Source organism: Prionailurus bengalensis, chromosome A3, assembly GCF_016509475.1.
Source record: "Prionailurus bengalensis isolate Pbe53 chromosome A3, Fcat_Pben_1.1_paternal_pri, whole genome shotgun sequence".
NCBI lineage: Eukaryota > Metazoa > Chordata > Mammalia > Carnivora > Felidae > Prionailurus > Prionailurus bengalensis.
Window position 1 is genome coordinate 105,008,926 of NC_057354.1, and position 16,312 is coordinate 105,025,237.

At 58.6% G+C, this 16,312-nt stretch overlaps 1 protein-coding gene across 1 annotated transcript; it reads left to right on the forward strand.

Moving 5' to 3' along the window:
• Window positions 1–276: 276 nt before the first annotated feature.
• PROM2 (prominin 2) lies at window positions 277–15,830 on the forward strand. Its single transcript, XM_043604039.1, has 24 exons — window positions 277–680; window positions 1,318–1,367; window positions 1,794–1,996; window positions 2,092–2,212; window positions 2,490–2,553; window positions 2,841–2,930; window positions 3,220–3,419; window positions 3,770–3,844; window positions 4,649–4,712; window positions 4,893–5,052; window positions 5,339–5,491; window positions 6,368–6,491; window positions 7,009–7,100; window positions 7,216–7,300; window positions 9,700–9,846; window positions 10,354–10,425; window positions 11,242–11,334; window positions 11,471–11,524; window positions 11,875–11,955; window positions 12,176–12,244; window positions 12,944–13,033; window positions 13,263–13,369; window positions 13,723–13,797; window positions 13,978–15,830. The coding sequence occupies exons 1-23, from the start codon at window positions 425–427 to the stop codon at window positions 13,784–13,786; spliced, it is 2,514 nt and encodes an 837-aa protein (XP_043459974.1). The 5' UTR covers window positions 277–424; the 3' UTR covers window positions 13,787–13,797; window positions 13,978–15,830.
• Window positions 15,831–16,312: the final 482 nt, after the last annotated feature.

Below are 16,312 nucleotides of genomic sequence, written 5' to 3' on the forward strand. Positions count from 1 at the left end.
CGCTTCGCTGGGTGGCTGTTTTCCCAGCCCCAGCCTGGGCTCTTGGGTCTGGGTTATGGAATACAATTTTTGAAATTGGGTCACCCCCAACAATCCAGAGCTAGTGAGTTGTCTCCCCTTCCCAGCTCGGAGGCAGCCCTCCTACGAGGATTTGGGGAGGGGAGAAGACGCCCTGGCTCCCACCCCAGGACGCTGGGGGCGGGTCCGGGCCAGGCCCTGCCCCCCTCCCCAAGGCCTCCGCCCCTGCCCTTCCAGCGCTGCGGGCGGGCGCCCAGGTAGCTCGGGAGCCCAAACCTGTCGGGCCGGTTTTGAGAGCCGCGGGGACACGGGCTGGTGAAGGATGCACGGCCTGCCCCGCGCTCCGTCCGCACCCCCGGCCGCCTGAGCCCCGTCCTGCCTGCCCCTCAGTCCCCCGGCCGACCCCATGACGCGCGTACCCGGCCTCCTGGCGCCCCTGCTTGGCCTGGGGCTGGGGCTGGGGCTGGGGCTGATCCTGAGCTCGCTGGGGGCAGGGGCCGCGGACTGCAGGTCCTTCGGCCGCGCAGAGCGCCTGGTGTTCGCCCCGGCGGCCAGGGTCCGTTGGCTGGCTCCTCGCGACCGCCCGCCGGGGCCCCTGAACCCCCTGTACGGCACCGTGCGCCGCTTCCTCTCCGTGGTGCAGTTCAACCCCTTCCCCGCCGGTGAGTACGCCCCTCCCTCGGGCGGGCCTCGGAGGTAGTGGGTTCCCCCTCGACCGCGGGGCGCGCCTACCCCGTCAGCGGGCAGTTGGAGGGCAGGGTCCCCAGCCTTCCTTCCCAGAAGTCCCCGGAGGCCCACGGGCATCACCTGGAAATCTTGCTGCGTGACCTTGGGCAAGCCCTTTTTCCTCTCTGAGCCTCAGTCTCTCTGTCCTCAAATAGAAGAAATTACATTAGAAGTCCTCAAAGACCTGGCTAAGATTTTCTCTGGGTCTAGGGGTGCTAGGGGTTGGGAGGACAGGAGGGGCTGCAGGGCCCCTCCCAGCCTGTCCCTCGCCTCTTGGGATGGGCTGCTAGGCCGGGCCCCTTCTCTGCTTTAACCAGGCTTCCGGCTTCTCCACCGCTGGGCCCACCTGTCGGGTTCTGGAGGAGGGGTCGGCCGGGCCTCCTCTCAGCCACTCCCACCTATGGCAGCCCTGCCTCCTCCGGAGGCCGGGGCATGAATGCGCAGGGCTTCTCCTAGGGTGCCGTGGCGGTGGGAGGAGCCCTTCCAGAGAGCCCACCTTGGCCTGGCAGTGAGGGTGGACACAGGCGCAGGGCAGTTGCTGTCCTCAAACGCCCAGTTTGACTCTTTCCTTAGAGTTGGTAAAGACCTTGCTGAATGAGCCGTCCTCCGTGAAGGTGGATGAGGTGAGCCCTGGGGGGCGGGGGGGGGGGGGGTGCGGAGAGCAGTGTGGGGTGAGCATGAGGGGCAGAAGTTGAAAGGCCTCCTCAGCTCAGGCCACCTTGCTGGGTGTCCCTCGGGGTGGGGGTCTCCGGCATCCCCTACCCCCCTTCCATTCACGCTGTAATCCGCGGGCCTAATTTCCAACCGCAGCTCTGCCATTAACTGGTCCTGGGGTTTTGCAGTGAGCAAACCTTGACTTCAGTTTCCTCCTCTACGAGATGGTAAATAACAACAGGGACACCACGCACTTTGCATGGGTTCGAGGAGACGTGTGCAAAGTGCCCGCTGTGGGCGCATCCCCTCGCCTTCTGGTTTCCCTGTGCGGTCGGACCGGAAGCCGCCGCGTTGGGAGGGTCAGGACAACCCCTCACCCCTGCCCCCTTGCCCAGGTGGTGCGGTATGAGGCTGGCTACGTGGTGTGTGCTGTGATCGCGGGCCTCTACCTCCTCCTGGTGCCCATCGCCGGGCTCTGTTTCTGTTGCTGCCGCTGCCGCCGGCGCTGTGGGGGCCGCGTGAAGACGGAGCACAAGGCCATGGCTTGTGAGCGAGGCACCCTCATGGCCTTCCTGCTGCTGACCACCCTCGTGCTACTGTGAGGGGCGCCCAGGCCAGGTGGGAGGTGTGGGCTGAGGTCCAAAGTGCTCGTGGGCATCCAGCAAGCCCCTGCCTCCTCCCCCATCCTTGCAGCATTGGTGTGGTCTGTGCCTTTGTCACCAACCAGCGCATGCATGAGCAGATGGCCCCCGGGGTGGAGGCCGTGCCGGAGACTCTGCTCAGCCTCCGGGGCCTGGTCTCCGATGTCCCCCAGGTCAGTGCCCAGTAACCCCTCACCCTCAGGAGCCTGCCTGAGCACCAGCCCCAGGCCGGACAGAGTAGAGTGGGACCTGCAAATTAGAAAGGGTGCCCCTTTCAACACGCGCCTGACTGCCCCCTGCTGGAGAGTTGTTATAATACATAAGTGCTCCCAGGGCATCCTCAGGATGGCCACCCAGCTGTGTGGGGAGTCCCGGGAGGGCTAGGGAAGGGACAAGAGGGGGCTGTCAGGTGACAGGGAAGAGCAGCCTCATGACCCTGTGTTTGCCTAGGAGCTGCAGGCCGTGGCACAGCAGTTCTCCCTTCCCCAGAAGCGAGTCTTGGAGGAACTGGATGGTGAGGGTTATAGCTGGCTGACAGGCTGGCCAGCCTCTGGGTCCCCCTGCTCAGGCCTGCCTTGGGGACCCTCTCACCCCTTCATCCTGGGCTCCACCTGGGCACACCCTTGAAGAGACAGGGATTGGGCCCAGCTGGGAAGCACAGTAGTCACCACGTGACAGGACCAAGAAGCCAAGACCTCCCCTGCAGAGCCCAGTGCAGGGCCTGGGGAAGCTGGCTGGATGGGTGAAGAGGGCCCCTCGGCTTCTGGGGGCCAGCCCTGCAGACGACCCTGTGCTCCCTAGGTGTCGGCAAGAGCATTGGGAGCACGATCTACACCCAGCTCAAGAGCACCGTGTATGAAGTGCTGACCTCAGTGAACAGCCTGGGCCAGGGTGAGTGGGCCCAGTGTCCTGGGTGGCTGCCTCTTGGGGGCAGGCCCCACCCTCGCTCAGCCTTGGATTTCTCTCCCCGCCTCAGCAAGCCTGACCCCTGACTTTCTGATGGCTGTATCCTGGGATCCCTCCTGGCATCCCTGCCCACAACCTGGCTAAATGTGTCCCAGGGCAGTTTCCATTAAAACTGCGGAAGTTAATGACCCACATCCCTTTGGCTGGGGGGAGGGGGGAGATGTTCTGTGCCAATAACAGTGGAGACTGTTCAGTCCAGAGCGGTGTCTCTCAGCCCTGCAGCTCTCTATGGATCACCTCCAAGCCCTGAATGCCACCTTGGTGGAGCTGCGGGAGGGCCAGCGGGACCTGGAGCCAGCTGTCCGGGAGCGCCGGGAGCACCTCCTCACCCTGCTGCAGGAGCCTGGCTGCCAGGACTGCACAGAGGCCCAGAGCCGAGCCCGTGCCCTGGAGCTGGGAGCTGACTTTGACCAGGTGCAGGCCCAGGACAGGGCCGCTTGAAACGGGGGTGGGGGCGCTGCTCTGCCTGCTGCTCCAGGAATCCCTGGATGCTTCCTGAGGCAGACTCCTGATCCCTTTCCTCGGCGGCTCCTCCCCTCTCCAAGGATTGACGATGGTCATCCTGGCAATGGGGGCAAGAGCTTTCCTGGGCCACGCGCCGTACTGTGAGCTTCGTGTGTATTAGCTCCTTGAGTTCTCCCTGCCACCTGGGGAGGTGTTCCCCATTTGCACACAGGGACACTGAGGGTTCCTCCCATCCTCCCTCAGGGACCCCCCTCAGGCCTGTCTATGGACTTTGCCATACCACCACCACCCTATTTCAGGTGTCCCCAGTGGACGATGTCCTGCATCGGCTGAAGGGTGTCCCAGAGGCCAACTTCTCCAGCATGGTCCAGGAGGTGAGTGCCTGCCCAGTCTACCTGACTTCCCCATCACCTGGGAGCTCACAAGTGAGGGATCCCGTTTTCCCCCTTTGGGGTGGGAACCCAGCTGAACCTAAGACTTGGGTCAAATCAGGGCCTTACCTCCCATATGGCTCCCTGGGCTGGAGGCTCATGATGCCGGTTCTCAAGTGCACGCTCTCTGATGGGGGAGGCTGGCCTGGAACTCAGAAGGAAGAGCTGGGCCCCTCAAGGTGGAGGGGGGGGGCGAGGGTGGCAAGGGAGAGAGGACAGAAGCTGAGCCCTGGAGGTACAACCCGTCGTCGTGCAGATGGGCTGTGGGGGAGGGTGCGGCATGAGTCAGCACCTGTGACCCAGGGCCTGGAAAATGCCAGAGTTGGGGAAATGGTGAGTCACCTGTGCTGGGCGGCTGGCGCGGAAGTTCCCGGGAGGAAGAAAATGGGAGCTGAGGCTAGGAAGAGTAGGTTGGGGCTGGACTGTAGGGACCTAGGCCTGGCATGCGTAGGATGGATGGCAGAGAAGAGCGGATGGCTGGGAGGGTGCCGCAGTCTCGGCAAGAGAGGCGGGGAGGCCAAAGAGGGGTCTTCCAGGAGCAATGTTTTGGGGAGCTGAGTCAGGCCGGGCTGAAGGAGGAGAGAAGAAGCCATTGACCAAGAGAACAAGGGGAAGCCTGTTTTCTCATTTCCTGAGCTGGGAGCACTAAGAGGGATGCCCCGCCTCTGGGCCTGGTGATGTCAAGGGTCCCTGAAGCTGGGACAGCAGGTGGGAAGTGGGAGGCACAGCTGCCTTTTGTTCTGGCAGGAGAACAGCACCTTCAACGCACTCCCGCTCCTGGCAGCTTTGCAGACGGCCAACGTGGTCAAAGGTGAGGCCCTGTCCAGGGGCCACCCCCACCAGAGACTTGTCGAGAGGAGGAGGGGGGCAGTGGGGGTAGGGTGGAAGGGGAAGGCTGTCCTCCATCTGGGCCTGGTCAGAGAGTGGGCCCTCTCCGCGGGTCCCACACGTTCTTCCTGCCCCTCCCACAAGTCTCTGCTGCTTTGGGCAGAGCTGAAGAAGGTGATAGCCCAGAAGCCTGAAGGGCTGAGGACACTGGCCGAAGAGTTCCCAGGCTGGGAGGCAGCCTCTCGCTGGAGCCAGGCGCTGGAGGAGGTGGAACAGAGTAGCCGCCCCTACCTGAAGGAGGTGCAGAGATATGAGAAATACAGGTGCCTGGGAGTCCATGGGGTGGGGATGGGATAGGCAGCCCAGCCTCTCAGCCACTGTGGGCCTGATTTTGAGCCCCCATCAACCCCTGGCTGCACTAAGCGTCTGCCTCCATTTAAGCCAAGACCCCTTACTCCTCGGGCCTCTGTCTCCACCTTGGCTGTGTGCCCTTGGGATCTGAGCCTGGGGACCCCGTAGGAGCAGCGGGGCCCCACCCAGCCCCTAGGTCCTATGCCAGCCCATCCTGGCGCCTCCCTTGTCAGTGACACCGCACCCTCTCTGCGGCAGGTGGATTTTGGGCTGCGTGTTGTGCTCTGCAGTCCTGCTTGTGGTGGTCTGTAATCTGTTGGGCCTCAACCTCGGCATCTGGGGGCTGGCTGCCAGGGAGGACCCCGGCCATTCGGAAGCCAAGGGCGAGGCTGGAGCCCGCTTCCTCATGATGTAAGAAGGGCTGGGGAGAGGGGAAGGGTCTTTCCCACTGGGCTGCCCAGATTCCTCTCATGCCCATGGACAGCTCCTAGTGTGGCTACAGAAGCAAGTCCTGGGGATCAAGAGGCTGAGCTCTACCTCTGCCTCTGGCACCGATTCACTGGATGGCTCCGGGCAAATTATTCACCCACCTGGGCCTCCGTGTCCTCATCTGTATACAAGGGTGGACTAGAGCGGGAATGGCAAATAAGAAGCATTTCCCCCTTCCACACCAGTGGCAACTATAGTAACCAGCGGGCTCCCTTTCCCACTGAGTCGAACGTAGCCTCAGAGTCCCTCTTAACCCAGTATCTAGGTGGTACTACCAATAGGAGGTGGCACCCGAGATAGAATCTGCCTGACCCAAGGGGCGAGTGGAGGCTGAAATGCAGCCTTTGTTCTATTCTCCAAGCCTCAAACCCTGGCTTGGGGCTGTGCCTGTCCCCCAGAGAAGCCCTCCGGGGCAGCACTGGTCCTGTTCAACCCTTCTAAGTTGCGGCCCTTGCAGGTGGCTCTGTTGAGGGCTGAGCTCTGGAGCCAGTCTCCTCCATGTGCCTTAGTCTCAGAGGCGGGCACTCCTGTCTCTTCCAGCGAAGCAGCTACCTTCTCCTCTAGGTTGCTAGGGCCAGCCAGGACGCCCATGATGAGGGGAGGGGGGGAAGGGGGAGGGGAACAGCCAGCAGTTCTGAGCTCTCCCCCCTGGCCCAGGAGGCTGAGCCCTCCAAGGGCCCTGCCCTGGGGCCGACTCGCTGACCACGCTGGCCCCCGGATGTGGCGGGACAGAGGGCGCGGTCCAGTGCAGCTGGCCTCTCTCTCCCATCTCAACCCTGTCCCTCTGCCTTCCCCCAGGGGTGTGGGCTTCAGCTTCCTCCTTGCCGCACCCCTCATCCTCCTTGTTTTCGCCACCTTCCTGGTGGGCGGCAATGTGCAGACGCTGGTGTGCCGGAGCTGGGAGAGCAGAGAGCTCTACAAGGTGAGCCTGCCGTGTTCTGCAGCCCAGAGGGAGGTGGAGGGGGTTGAGGGCAGAGCAAGGGGTTAGAACGGAGTGGGAGCCAGAGGGGGAAAGGGGAGGGAGGGAGGGACAGGAGGATGGCTGGAGATGGCCAAGGAAAGGCAGGAAATGACCAGTGGAAAAGGGGTGAGAGAGAGCAAACCCGCGAGTCCCTGGAATAATGCCCAGACCCCAGGGCAGGCATCCCGGGGGCTGCACCCAGACCCGAGTCTGTCTGTTCTCCTAATACTGAGTCTGCAAACTGGAAATCCTGGTTCTCCAGTGCTTCTAGTAGGTGAGCCAAGGTGCTGGCCCAGAGAAGTTTCCCTGCAAGGAGTTAACGGCCCAGGGGTGATTTGAGTTAGAGGCAGGTTTGGGCTGCAGCCACAGGGTCGTGGTCTCTTCTGTGCCAAGGTGGCATGGGACCAGGCTCTAGGGGAGCTGGGATGGCCTTGCCCTCAGCCTGTTTCAGGCCCATTCCTCTTTGCCCCTTTTCCAGTTTGCAGACACCCCAGGGAACTTGCCCCCATCCATGAACTTGTCTCAGCTTCTTGGCCTGAAGAAGAACATCAGCATCCTCCTGGCCTATCAGTGAGTGGGATGCTTAGGCTGGGGGACAGGGTGTGAGGAGCAGCTGAGGTGGGTGATGTCAGCCCCCACCTGCTGTCCTTTTCTCTTGTCTTCGATGCCCATTACTTCTCCCCAGGCAGTGCAAGGAAGGGGCCGCGCTCTGGAGCGTCCTGCAGCTCAATGACTCCTATGACCTGGAGAAGCACCTGAATATCAGCCAGGTGAGGGAACCTTCTGGAGGGTTGTGGGGATTCTGGAGGGTTGTGGGGATTCTTTCCCGCAGAACCCCTTCCTCTGGCCTTGCCTCTGTGGTAGGTCCATCTTACTGAACTTGAGAAGTCTGCAGGAGCAATTGAGGTGCCTCAGGGACAGAGGCCCCAGGTGAAAGCTCAGAGCCTGACCCAGGGCGAGAGCCCAGGGAGGCTTCTAGGGTGTGTGGGTGGATGGATTAGGGCCTGGAGGCCATGACCGGCTCTGAGTGCTGTGCTCGGGGAAGAAGTGAACACAGCTGAGGTTGTAGTAGGAAAGGCTAAGGAGAGTGAATGAGAGGGCTAAGGTGTGCGTGTCCTGGCTGAGGACAGGGCATTGGTTGGGACACTGCAGTCAGCAGTGGGGTGGTTGAGAATGGGGTATGACAGTGAAAATGACGGTGATGAAGTTAGCTGTCCCTGGGGAAGGGCTCACCAGAGGCCCTTGGCCAGGCTCACACAGCCAGTAGGTGGGCAGGGTTTGAGCCCTGCCCTTCAAGCCTGTTCCGTTAACCACTGGACTTTGCCAGAGCTTGGTGTATAGAAACCATATCCATACTGGCAAGAGACAATTCTAGGACAGAGAGAAGGAATGGCTGCTTCACCGGAGGGGATGTATTTTGAGAATGTCGTTTTCCTCAGGGTGTACAGAAGCTGTAACATATTCCTTCCTTACCTCTGTCTGCACTTAAAGTGAGGTGGGGAGAGCCGCCTGGACTCCCAAGGCCCCTGGGGAGCCTTTCCCAAGCATGTCCTGGGAAACCCTATGTCTCCCCCCTGCCTCTCCCCCTGACCCACACTCCTACCATGCTAACTCCTGATTCCTCCTCCTCTCCAGAAACCCTTCCAACTCCTCTTAAATCTACCAGCCCTTCTCAACCCACAGCGTAGCATAGCCAAATGGTTCAGATTTCAGTTCCAACTCCGTGTCTGAAAGTGTAATCTTGCGTACTTGGCACACTGCCTTAGCTGCCTCCCCTTTCTGCATCCCTGGCAGACGAAAGGTCCACAGAGCAGCCACATCCCAATGTGAGGCCAGAGCTACTGCCCCATGGATGAAGGCTGGCCAGGGAGGACTGCAGCAGGGGACCCGGGCAGAAGGTGCCCCTGCTCTGCTAGCTGGACGTCATGGTTCTCAGGGGAGGTTCCAGCTCACAGAATAGTGTGGACAAGCTTCAGGTTCAAAGGGACTGGGCAGTCCTTCAGGGCCATGTGCAACACACCAAATGTGACCTTAAGAGCACTTGTCTTCAAAGGAGATAAGAACGAGCTGACGATGCAGAAATAAATATGACAAGGTGTGCTTTCCAGGGCACCAGGAGGGCTCTGCTCGCCTTCAAGCCTCTCCGGTGTACCTGTCTGTTATGCTATACCTGTCAGGTATACCCTTGTGCTTGAAACACTGCCATAGGACCCCCGCCTTTTCAAGGATTAGAGGGAAGCAGTGTGGCAGGATAGGGAGGGGTGAGCGGGGCTGGGTTCTGTTAGCTAACTTGCTATGAAATCTTGGGCAAGTGAATGTTCCTCTCTAGCCTCAGTTTCTCATCTGTTAAACATCGGGGCTGAATTTCATGCCCAGTCTCTTCTAGCAATGGTTGGAAAATGCCAAGAGTCCCCTTTTGTTTTTTAATGTTTATTTATTTTGAGAGAGAGAGAGAGAGAGAGAGCACACAAGCAAGCAGGGAAGGACCAGAGAGAGAGAGGGAGAGACAGAATCCCAAGCAGGCTCTACACCGTCAGGGTGAGCCTGACATGGGGCTTAAACTCACGAACTGTGAGCTGAAGTCAAGAGTCAGACACTTAACCGGCTGAACCACCCAGGTGCCCTCAAGAGTCCCCTTAAACTGTGGTCTCTCTTGGAAATGTGATTGTGTTTCCCCACTCATTCACTCATTTGTATGCACTCAACAAACTTGTATCGTGCCTGCCACATGTGAGCCTCTGCTCTACACTGAGGGGCTGGTACAGAATGGGCAGACAAGTTGCCACTCTCCTGGAGCTGATGGCAATAAACAAGCCCACAAATAATTTCAGAACAACAGACACTTTGAAGACCTTAACAAGGGTGCTGTGATAAAGTTGGGCCAGGGAAGCTATTTCATATTGGGTTGCCAGAGGGTCTGTTTTCTGTCCGTGAGCCAGATAGATGCAGAGGAGAGCTAGGTCTTGGTGGGGGTGGGTTGGAGTAGGGACAGGTGGGAAGCAGAGGCCTCCTGGGAGACTGTCTGGGGCTGGGAGTAGCCAAGGTGGGGGGGCCTTGGATATCCAGAAGGAGGGCCCTGAGGGCTTGGGGACCCCTCACCTAGGATAGCAGCTCTGGGGTCCTGGTTCAGCAACTGGGCACACCCTCACCCTGTCCCCCACCCCCTCAGTATACCACCAAGCTGCAGCAGGAGTTGCAGAACCTTAAAATAGACATGAAGAATCTGGACCTGCTGAGCCCAGCCGCCCACCGGGACCTGGAAGCCCTGCAGAGCAGTGGGCTGGAGAACATCCACTATTCCACCTTCCTTGATCAGGTCAGCAGGAAGCACCTCAGTCCAGACCATGGAAGAACAGAGGGGCTTGCAGAGGAGCTGGGGTGGGGGGTGGTGTATTGTCTCATCACAGCCCTCCATGTTCCCTTCACCTCTCCACACATCCCTGGGGCCTCTTCCTGTTGGGGGTGTCTGCACACCCTGTGCCTCAAGCCTGTCCTGGAGCCACCATCTGGGCTGGGCCGGATGGAATGTGCTCCCACCCAGCAGTGTGTGTCGCTGTTCATGGTCCTGAACCCACTGCTGTGGACAGTATGCAGGTGGGAGGAGGCCTCTTCGATGGGTTACACCAGAGGCCGCCTCATTTTTTCCCCTTCTATCCTAATGGGAAATGCCTGATTTATTTTACAGTTTCAGGTCAAACCCACTGTGACCAACGTGTCACGATAGATTCAGCTCGTTTGGGGTACTTCTGAATAGACTGTACCCCAGTACAGGGCTGGAGGAGCCATAGTGCATCCCCTCTTGGCTTCTCCTGTCTGTCTCCAGATCCAGAAGCCTGTGGTGAACACCAACGTGGAGAAGCTGGCTCAGGAGCTGGAAGGACTGGCCCGGACCCAAGTGAGAAAGACCCGAGACCCCACGGGGCAGGCAGAAGTCAGACAGAGAGAGGCCTGGGAGGAGGGAGATTGTGGGAGGGCCTGGAGGGCATGAAGGCAAGGACAGGGGATTGAGGGCTCCCACCAGTGACCTTTGAGGCTCTGGATCCCCTGGCTGGGCTTAAGAGCTTGGCAGAGTCGGTTCTGACTCAAGCTCTACCTACCACCAATGGCTGTGTGGCCGTAGGCAGGTCATTCAGCATTTCCAGGCCTCGGTTTCTTCATCTGCGAAGTAGATTATCTTCCACCTCAGATCACATGGAGTAACTGCTCTGACATCACACAGTTGGGCAAGCGTTTCTTAGTGCACGCCGCTCAGGGAATCTGCTGGGACAGGTGTGAGGACAATGCGACGGACCAGATATCACGATAGTTGCCCTCGAGGAGCTTACCCGCTATTGGAAAAAAATAGCATTTTGTATTTATAAGTATTTAAAGCTTAAAGAGTTCTCTTCAAAACATAGACCCCACACCAACTCTGCATGATGGGTAGACAAGGAGTATTCCTGTTTCAGCAGATGCCACTGCAGCTCAGACAACCTCTGTGGCTCCGACTTAGGAGCACCTGGTCAGCTAGGGGTGGACCTAGAACTTGAGCTTAGTGCCCCCAAACCTGGATCAGGCCCAGGAGCTTCAGGTGGCCTCGGCTTTCTGCCTCTGAGCCCAGCACTTTCCACATCTTCTCAGTATGGCTGGCTGAACAGTTGGGTAAAGGATGTGTTGGCGAAGGCTGGGCTGTCCCTGGCAGAGTGCCATTCCCATCCCTGTCTCCCCTCAGGGCAGTTCTGTGCTGGGGCAGCAGTTGCAAGAGGAAGCCCAAGGGCTCAAAAACCTCTATCAGGAGAAGGTCCTCCCCCAGCAGAGCCTTGTGGTAAGCTTGGAGGCCCAGGGAGCCTGGAACCTGGGGAAGAGGAGAGGCAGGGAGGGGTAAAAGAGGAAGGAAGGGCCGGGAACCCTCCTTTTCCACCCATCCCTTCCCTTAACCATCCCTGCTCTCTTCTCCACAGGCCAACCTCAACCTCACTGTCAGGGCCCTGGCATCCTCAGCCCCGAATCTCCAGGTGGCTGCTGGGGAGGGGGAGGGGGAGGGGGAGGGGGGGCAGGTGGGCAACAGAGGGAAAAAGGAAGTCAGGGCCTTGTTGGCTTGGGATGTCATCTGCTCTGCCCAGTCCCGCTGGAGGTTGAGGGTAGAGGGTGGGAAGAAATGGGGGTGGATGAGCGGATCCTTAAAGACCACCATCTTTAGCCTCTGTGTCCTTAGGGCCTAACACCCCCCCCCACCCCCCCACCCCCCGCCAAGGTGAGTATGTGTGTTTTACACGTTGAATGAATGAATGGGTGAATGAATGCATAGCATCTCGCCGAACGAGCAGGGCATTAAGTTAAGCCTCTCTTCTCTTCAATCCCCCAGACAGAGACCTCTCGTGTCTTGGACAATGTCACTTACCTAAAAGGACAGCTGCCTACCTGGGCCACCAGTATCTTGAGGAATGTGAGTGGTAGATGGGCAGAGGCAGGGGGGCTGCTTCCTAGTCAGAGATGGGCTGAGGCGCTCAGGCACACGGAGCTTCTCCTCTACCCAGGCTTCTCCATCCCTGTCCCCTCACCGTGGCTCCCAGGAAAGCCAGCTCGGCCTGCCCTGTCCGGCATGGGGCGCGGGGTTGCTGGTTCCTGGAACACCTGCCAGTCCTGGACTCCTCTCTGTCCTGCAGGAAAGTGAGTGTTTCCTGACCCGAGAGATGGGTTACTTCTCCCAGTACGTGGCCTGGGTAAGAGAGGAGGTGAGTGGGGTCTCAAGCTCTCCTGGCCTCAAGCAGGTTCCCAGCACCACCGGCTCTTCACACTGTTACATCCCTCCTCTGCCCCGAGAGCCCCTCGGGGTGCCCTAGGCCTTCAGCATTGAGCCCAAACTCCCAGATCTGCACCCCTGCTTCCTGGCTGGGTTCTGTTCACTCAGCCTCTGCCACAGCCCCTCTCTGAGGCCTGAATGTGAGCTGGGCTGGCCCTGGCTCTCTAGAACGTGCCCCCCACACCTTGTCACCATACCCTTCCTCATGCCGGTCCCTTTGTCCAGCTCTCCACGTGCACCTCCTCCTGCAGGCCTGGGCTGACCACAGCCTCTGCAAGCTATCTGGCACCCACACTAGGCAGGTGGGGTCTTGTTCAACCCTGAGTATGTGTGTGTGTATGTGCACATGTATGCAGTGAGTGTGTGTGTGTGCACAGTGCCGGGCACACAGTAGGGGCTTAACAGAGGCTGGTGAATGGGACGGAAAAGATAAGAGTGGAGCAATGAGCCTGTGTCAATGTGTCCTCATCTCTATGTCCCTGCATCCATGTGTCCGTACAAACTGTGCAGTGGCTCCCTACGGGGTCCCTGGACCTAACTCTGTTCCTGTCAACCTCTTTCTCTGAATATGGGGTATACACCTGTGGGTCTGAGTGTCTCTGCATGTACCTGCCTCATGTTGACCCCACAGGTGACTCAGCACATTGCCACCTGCCAGCCTCTCTCCCGAGCCCTGGACAATGGCCGTGTGATCCTGTGTGACATGATCGCTGACCCCTGGGTGAGTGCCTCAAGCTCATCAGGGCTCGTGGACGTGGAGGCCCCAATCGGAGGGGCGGCGTGAGCAGGGCACGAGGTGAAGCAGGACTCTTGCCTCCAGGCCTGCCCACCAGCCCTTCCCCTCAGCCCGCACCCCTCATGGAGTCAATGGGAGGACTAAGGGTACAGAGCAGGGTGGGAAGACTTTGCTGGCTAGCCACAGCAAGCTGACCTCACATCCTCTGTTCTAGAATGCCTTCTGGTTCTGCCTGGCATGGTGCACCTTCTTCCTGATCCCCAGCATCATCTTTGCCGTCAAGACCTCCAAATACTTTCGTCCCATTTGGAAACGCCTCAGGTGAGGAGGCTGCCAGGACTGAGGAGGGGACATCAGGGGTCCAGGAAGGCGTCCTTCTAGTTGCTGGGTTCTACCCCCCCAGCACACCCCCTCCTGAGGCCTCCCAGGCTGAGGAGGCTCATGCCTAGCCCTGAAGAGTCACACCCTCTGAGGCACTCCAGGTCCAGAAAGTTCTTTCGTAGGTCTGCCCACATCCTTGTTGCAAACACATCTACCCAGCCTCTGCTTTTGGGAACTCTTCCTACCCCCTGGAGAGCTTCTGCAGCCAGAAAATCAGGGCTCTGGGCTTGTCCCTGCGTCAGGGCCAAGGGTCTGTGCCTGGGTGCTCACTCACTCTTTCTGCAACATCACAGCTCCACCAGTTCTGAGGAGACTCAGCTCTTCCGCATCCCCCGGGTCACCTCCCTGAAGCTGTAGGGCCCCAGTAGGTAAGTGCCAGGAGTGGGGGGAAGAAGGGAAAGGAAGGGTGTGGGACCCGGGGTCTCTAGGGCCCAGGAGGGAGGGAATGTTCTGGAACTTGACAGGGTCCGAGTGTTGGATCTGGCCCACCCAGCCGGAGCCCTGCCCCCCGCCCCCGCCTCACCCATTTGGCTCTTAATCCATAACAGGGATGTTTGCTGACTGCTCGGTGATGCCTGATGCTGCCTGCCTCCCTCCCCTTTGACTCGGACTGGACCAGAGGACACCGTTTCTCTTGCTCTGAGCCCAGACTGGCATCAGGCTTGGATTGTCCCTCAACTCCAGTTACCTGACCCCATTTTGCCTATTTCTTTCCCACCCCCTTGCTGCTCATGGACCCCTTTTTTCATTCTCAAATGTACACGTGACTTTTGGTGAGCTACAGGAGCCAACAGGTTCTTCCAGGTGTCGAGCCCTTACCCTCCTCGCTGCAATATATTAGCACCAGGAAGAGCCTGTTCTCCATCTATTGGAACCCCTTCCTCAGCCCCTGGGGTGAGACGACGAGGCCCCGCCCAACCCCATTCTGTCACCATCTGCCCCGCCCCCTGTCCACTCCTCTCTAAGCTCCTGCTCCTTTTCCTCATCTGACCCGCCCACCTGTCCCAGCTTTACTCTGCTCCAGCCCTTATGTCCTCTCCCCAGGGAGGCCTTTTTCCCCACTTTGTCCCCTCTCTACCTTATCCCGCTACCTTGCTGGTACCCAGGGACCCCCTCCTGCCCAACCAAACTAATCGGGTAAAGCCACCAAGTGGGCCAGGGGCCACCAGGACTCTGCCTCACAGCTCTCGAGCCCTCCACTGCCCAGGGACCTGGACCCTCCACAGGTCCTGACCTGGATTTCTGGCCCCCCCAGTAGGGCGAAGGAGGTCTGTTTGAAGGCTGAGCCCCTTGCCCGTACCCCAGGTTGGAAACAGTGCTATTTGTCCTGCAGTTCCTCTCTGAGCACTGGTTTTCTAGGAAGGGACTTGGGACCCCAGAAAGTAGCCTCTTCGACAGTCCCCACCCAGCTTTCCCGGAAGAGATCTGGTGGCCACAACAGGATTTTTCCCTGTGGCCCTTACTCCTTCTATCCTATGCATGTGGCCTAGGGTTATCCCTAGTCCATCCCTGTGCCCTCTCTGCATGCTGGATGCTGAGTTCTAGAAACAGGGAAAGGGAGGAGGAGAGAGAAGAGATGGACAAAACCTCGGATCCATGAAAGTGTTCTCACTTCCTAAGCCTTGGCCTTGGATCTTTAACACCGGCTTTCCCAGGCTACGGCCTGGGGTTTGGTGAGTGTTTTTGGAGAGGAGAAGCCAAGGCCTCCTCTGACCATAGACATCCAGGATCACCCCAGCAATCAGCAGGTGGGGAGTGGGACCCACTCTGGGAGCAGGCGGACCTGGGCGCACATCCTGGCTTTAATGCTAGGTGGCCAGGACACCTTGAACATGTTATGTGTGTTCCCCAGACCTCAGCTTCTCCATTTGTAAAGTGGAAAGAGTAGTCACAACCAGCTCCTAGAGCTGTGGCATCGCATGGAAAGCCCTTGGCAGGAGTCTGCCACAAAACAAGTGCTCAAATGCTGCTTTTTTTTTTTTTTTTTTTTTTTTTTGCCATGACTGTTCTGGGCCAGGGGCCGAGCTGGGTCTTGGCAGGTACAAGGGAGGAGGGAGATGGGTCCCTGTTCGAAGGCGCAAAGCCCCTTAAGATTGTAGTCTGCTGAGTTTTGGAGGGTGTCTATGTTCAGTTGCATCTTACAGAGCAGCAACGGATTGGCTACTAGAAAGTAGGACGGTGCATGCACAACGCGCTGTCATTATTGCAAGCACACCCCAGACAGGCATCCTTGAATGTAGCACAGTTGCTTCTCTTTGGCTTTTCCCCGAAGCTTCTTTGCCTTGTCTCTCATCCGTTGGCCTCTGCAGGGGAACCGTGGCACCCTGCATGTTAAGAATGAAGTTGATGGGATAAAAATAGAAAGAGGACGATTAAACATCATTTCTGGTTCTCCAGCAAAGCTCTCTACCTTGTCCTTCACATATGTGGGCATGCTGCACATAGTTATTTTAATAACTCCCTGATACGGACCCTCTTTGAGTCTATTTCTAGTGTCTGTTGTTTCCCTTGGTTCTTGTTAGTTTTGTCTGTCTCCTCACATACGTGGCGATTTCTGACTGAACGCCACACATTCTATCGGAAAACCTGTAGAAAGAATCTGAGGCATAGAATGAAGTTAGTCTACCTCCACGAGGATTACGTTTACACCTGGCGGACGGCTTGGGATTTAGCAAACCACGGTTGTTTTAATCTACTTTCAGGACTGAGATGATTTGCAGTCCCTTGGAGTGCTGGTCTAGTTCCGGCTCATTTGTTTTCTGGGGGTGAATTCCCCTGGGGTCCCAACCCAAAGCATGAAAGATTTGCCAGGCACCCCCTCCTCTTGGTGGGCCTAGTTTTTACCTCCTTAGTCCCAGAGGCTTAACAGCTCTGCTCAGCACC

What these genes read in the sequence shown, in the direction of transcription:
- PROM2 (XM_043604039.1), top strand. Translation starts at nt 425, where the DNA reads ATGACGCGCGTACCCGGCCTCCTGGCGCCCCTGCTTGGCCTGGGGCTG. An exon ending in CAGAGATATGAGAAATACAG is followed by an intron (nt 5,053 to 5,338) that starts GTGCCTGGGAGT and finishes TCTCTGCGGCAG; the next exon opens with GTGGATTTTGGGCTGCGTGT. An exon ending in AGAGCAGAGAGCTCTACAAG is followed by an intron (nt 6,492 to 7,008) that starts GTGAGCCTGCCG and finishes CCCCTTTTCCAG; the next exon opens with TTTGCAGACACCCCAGGGAA.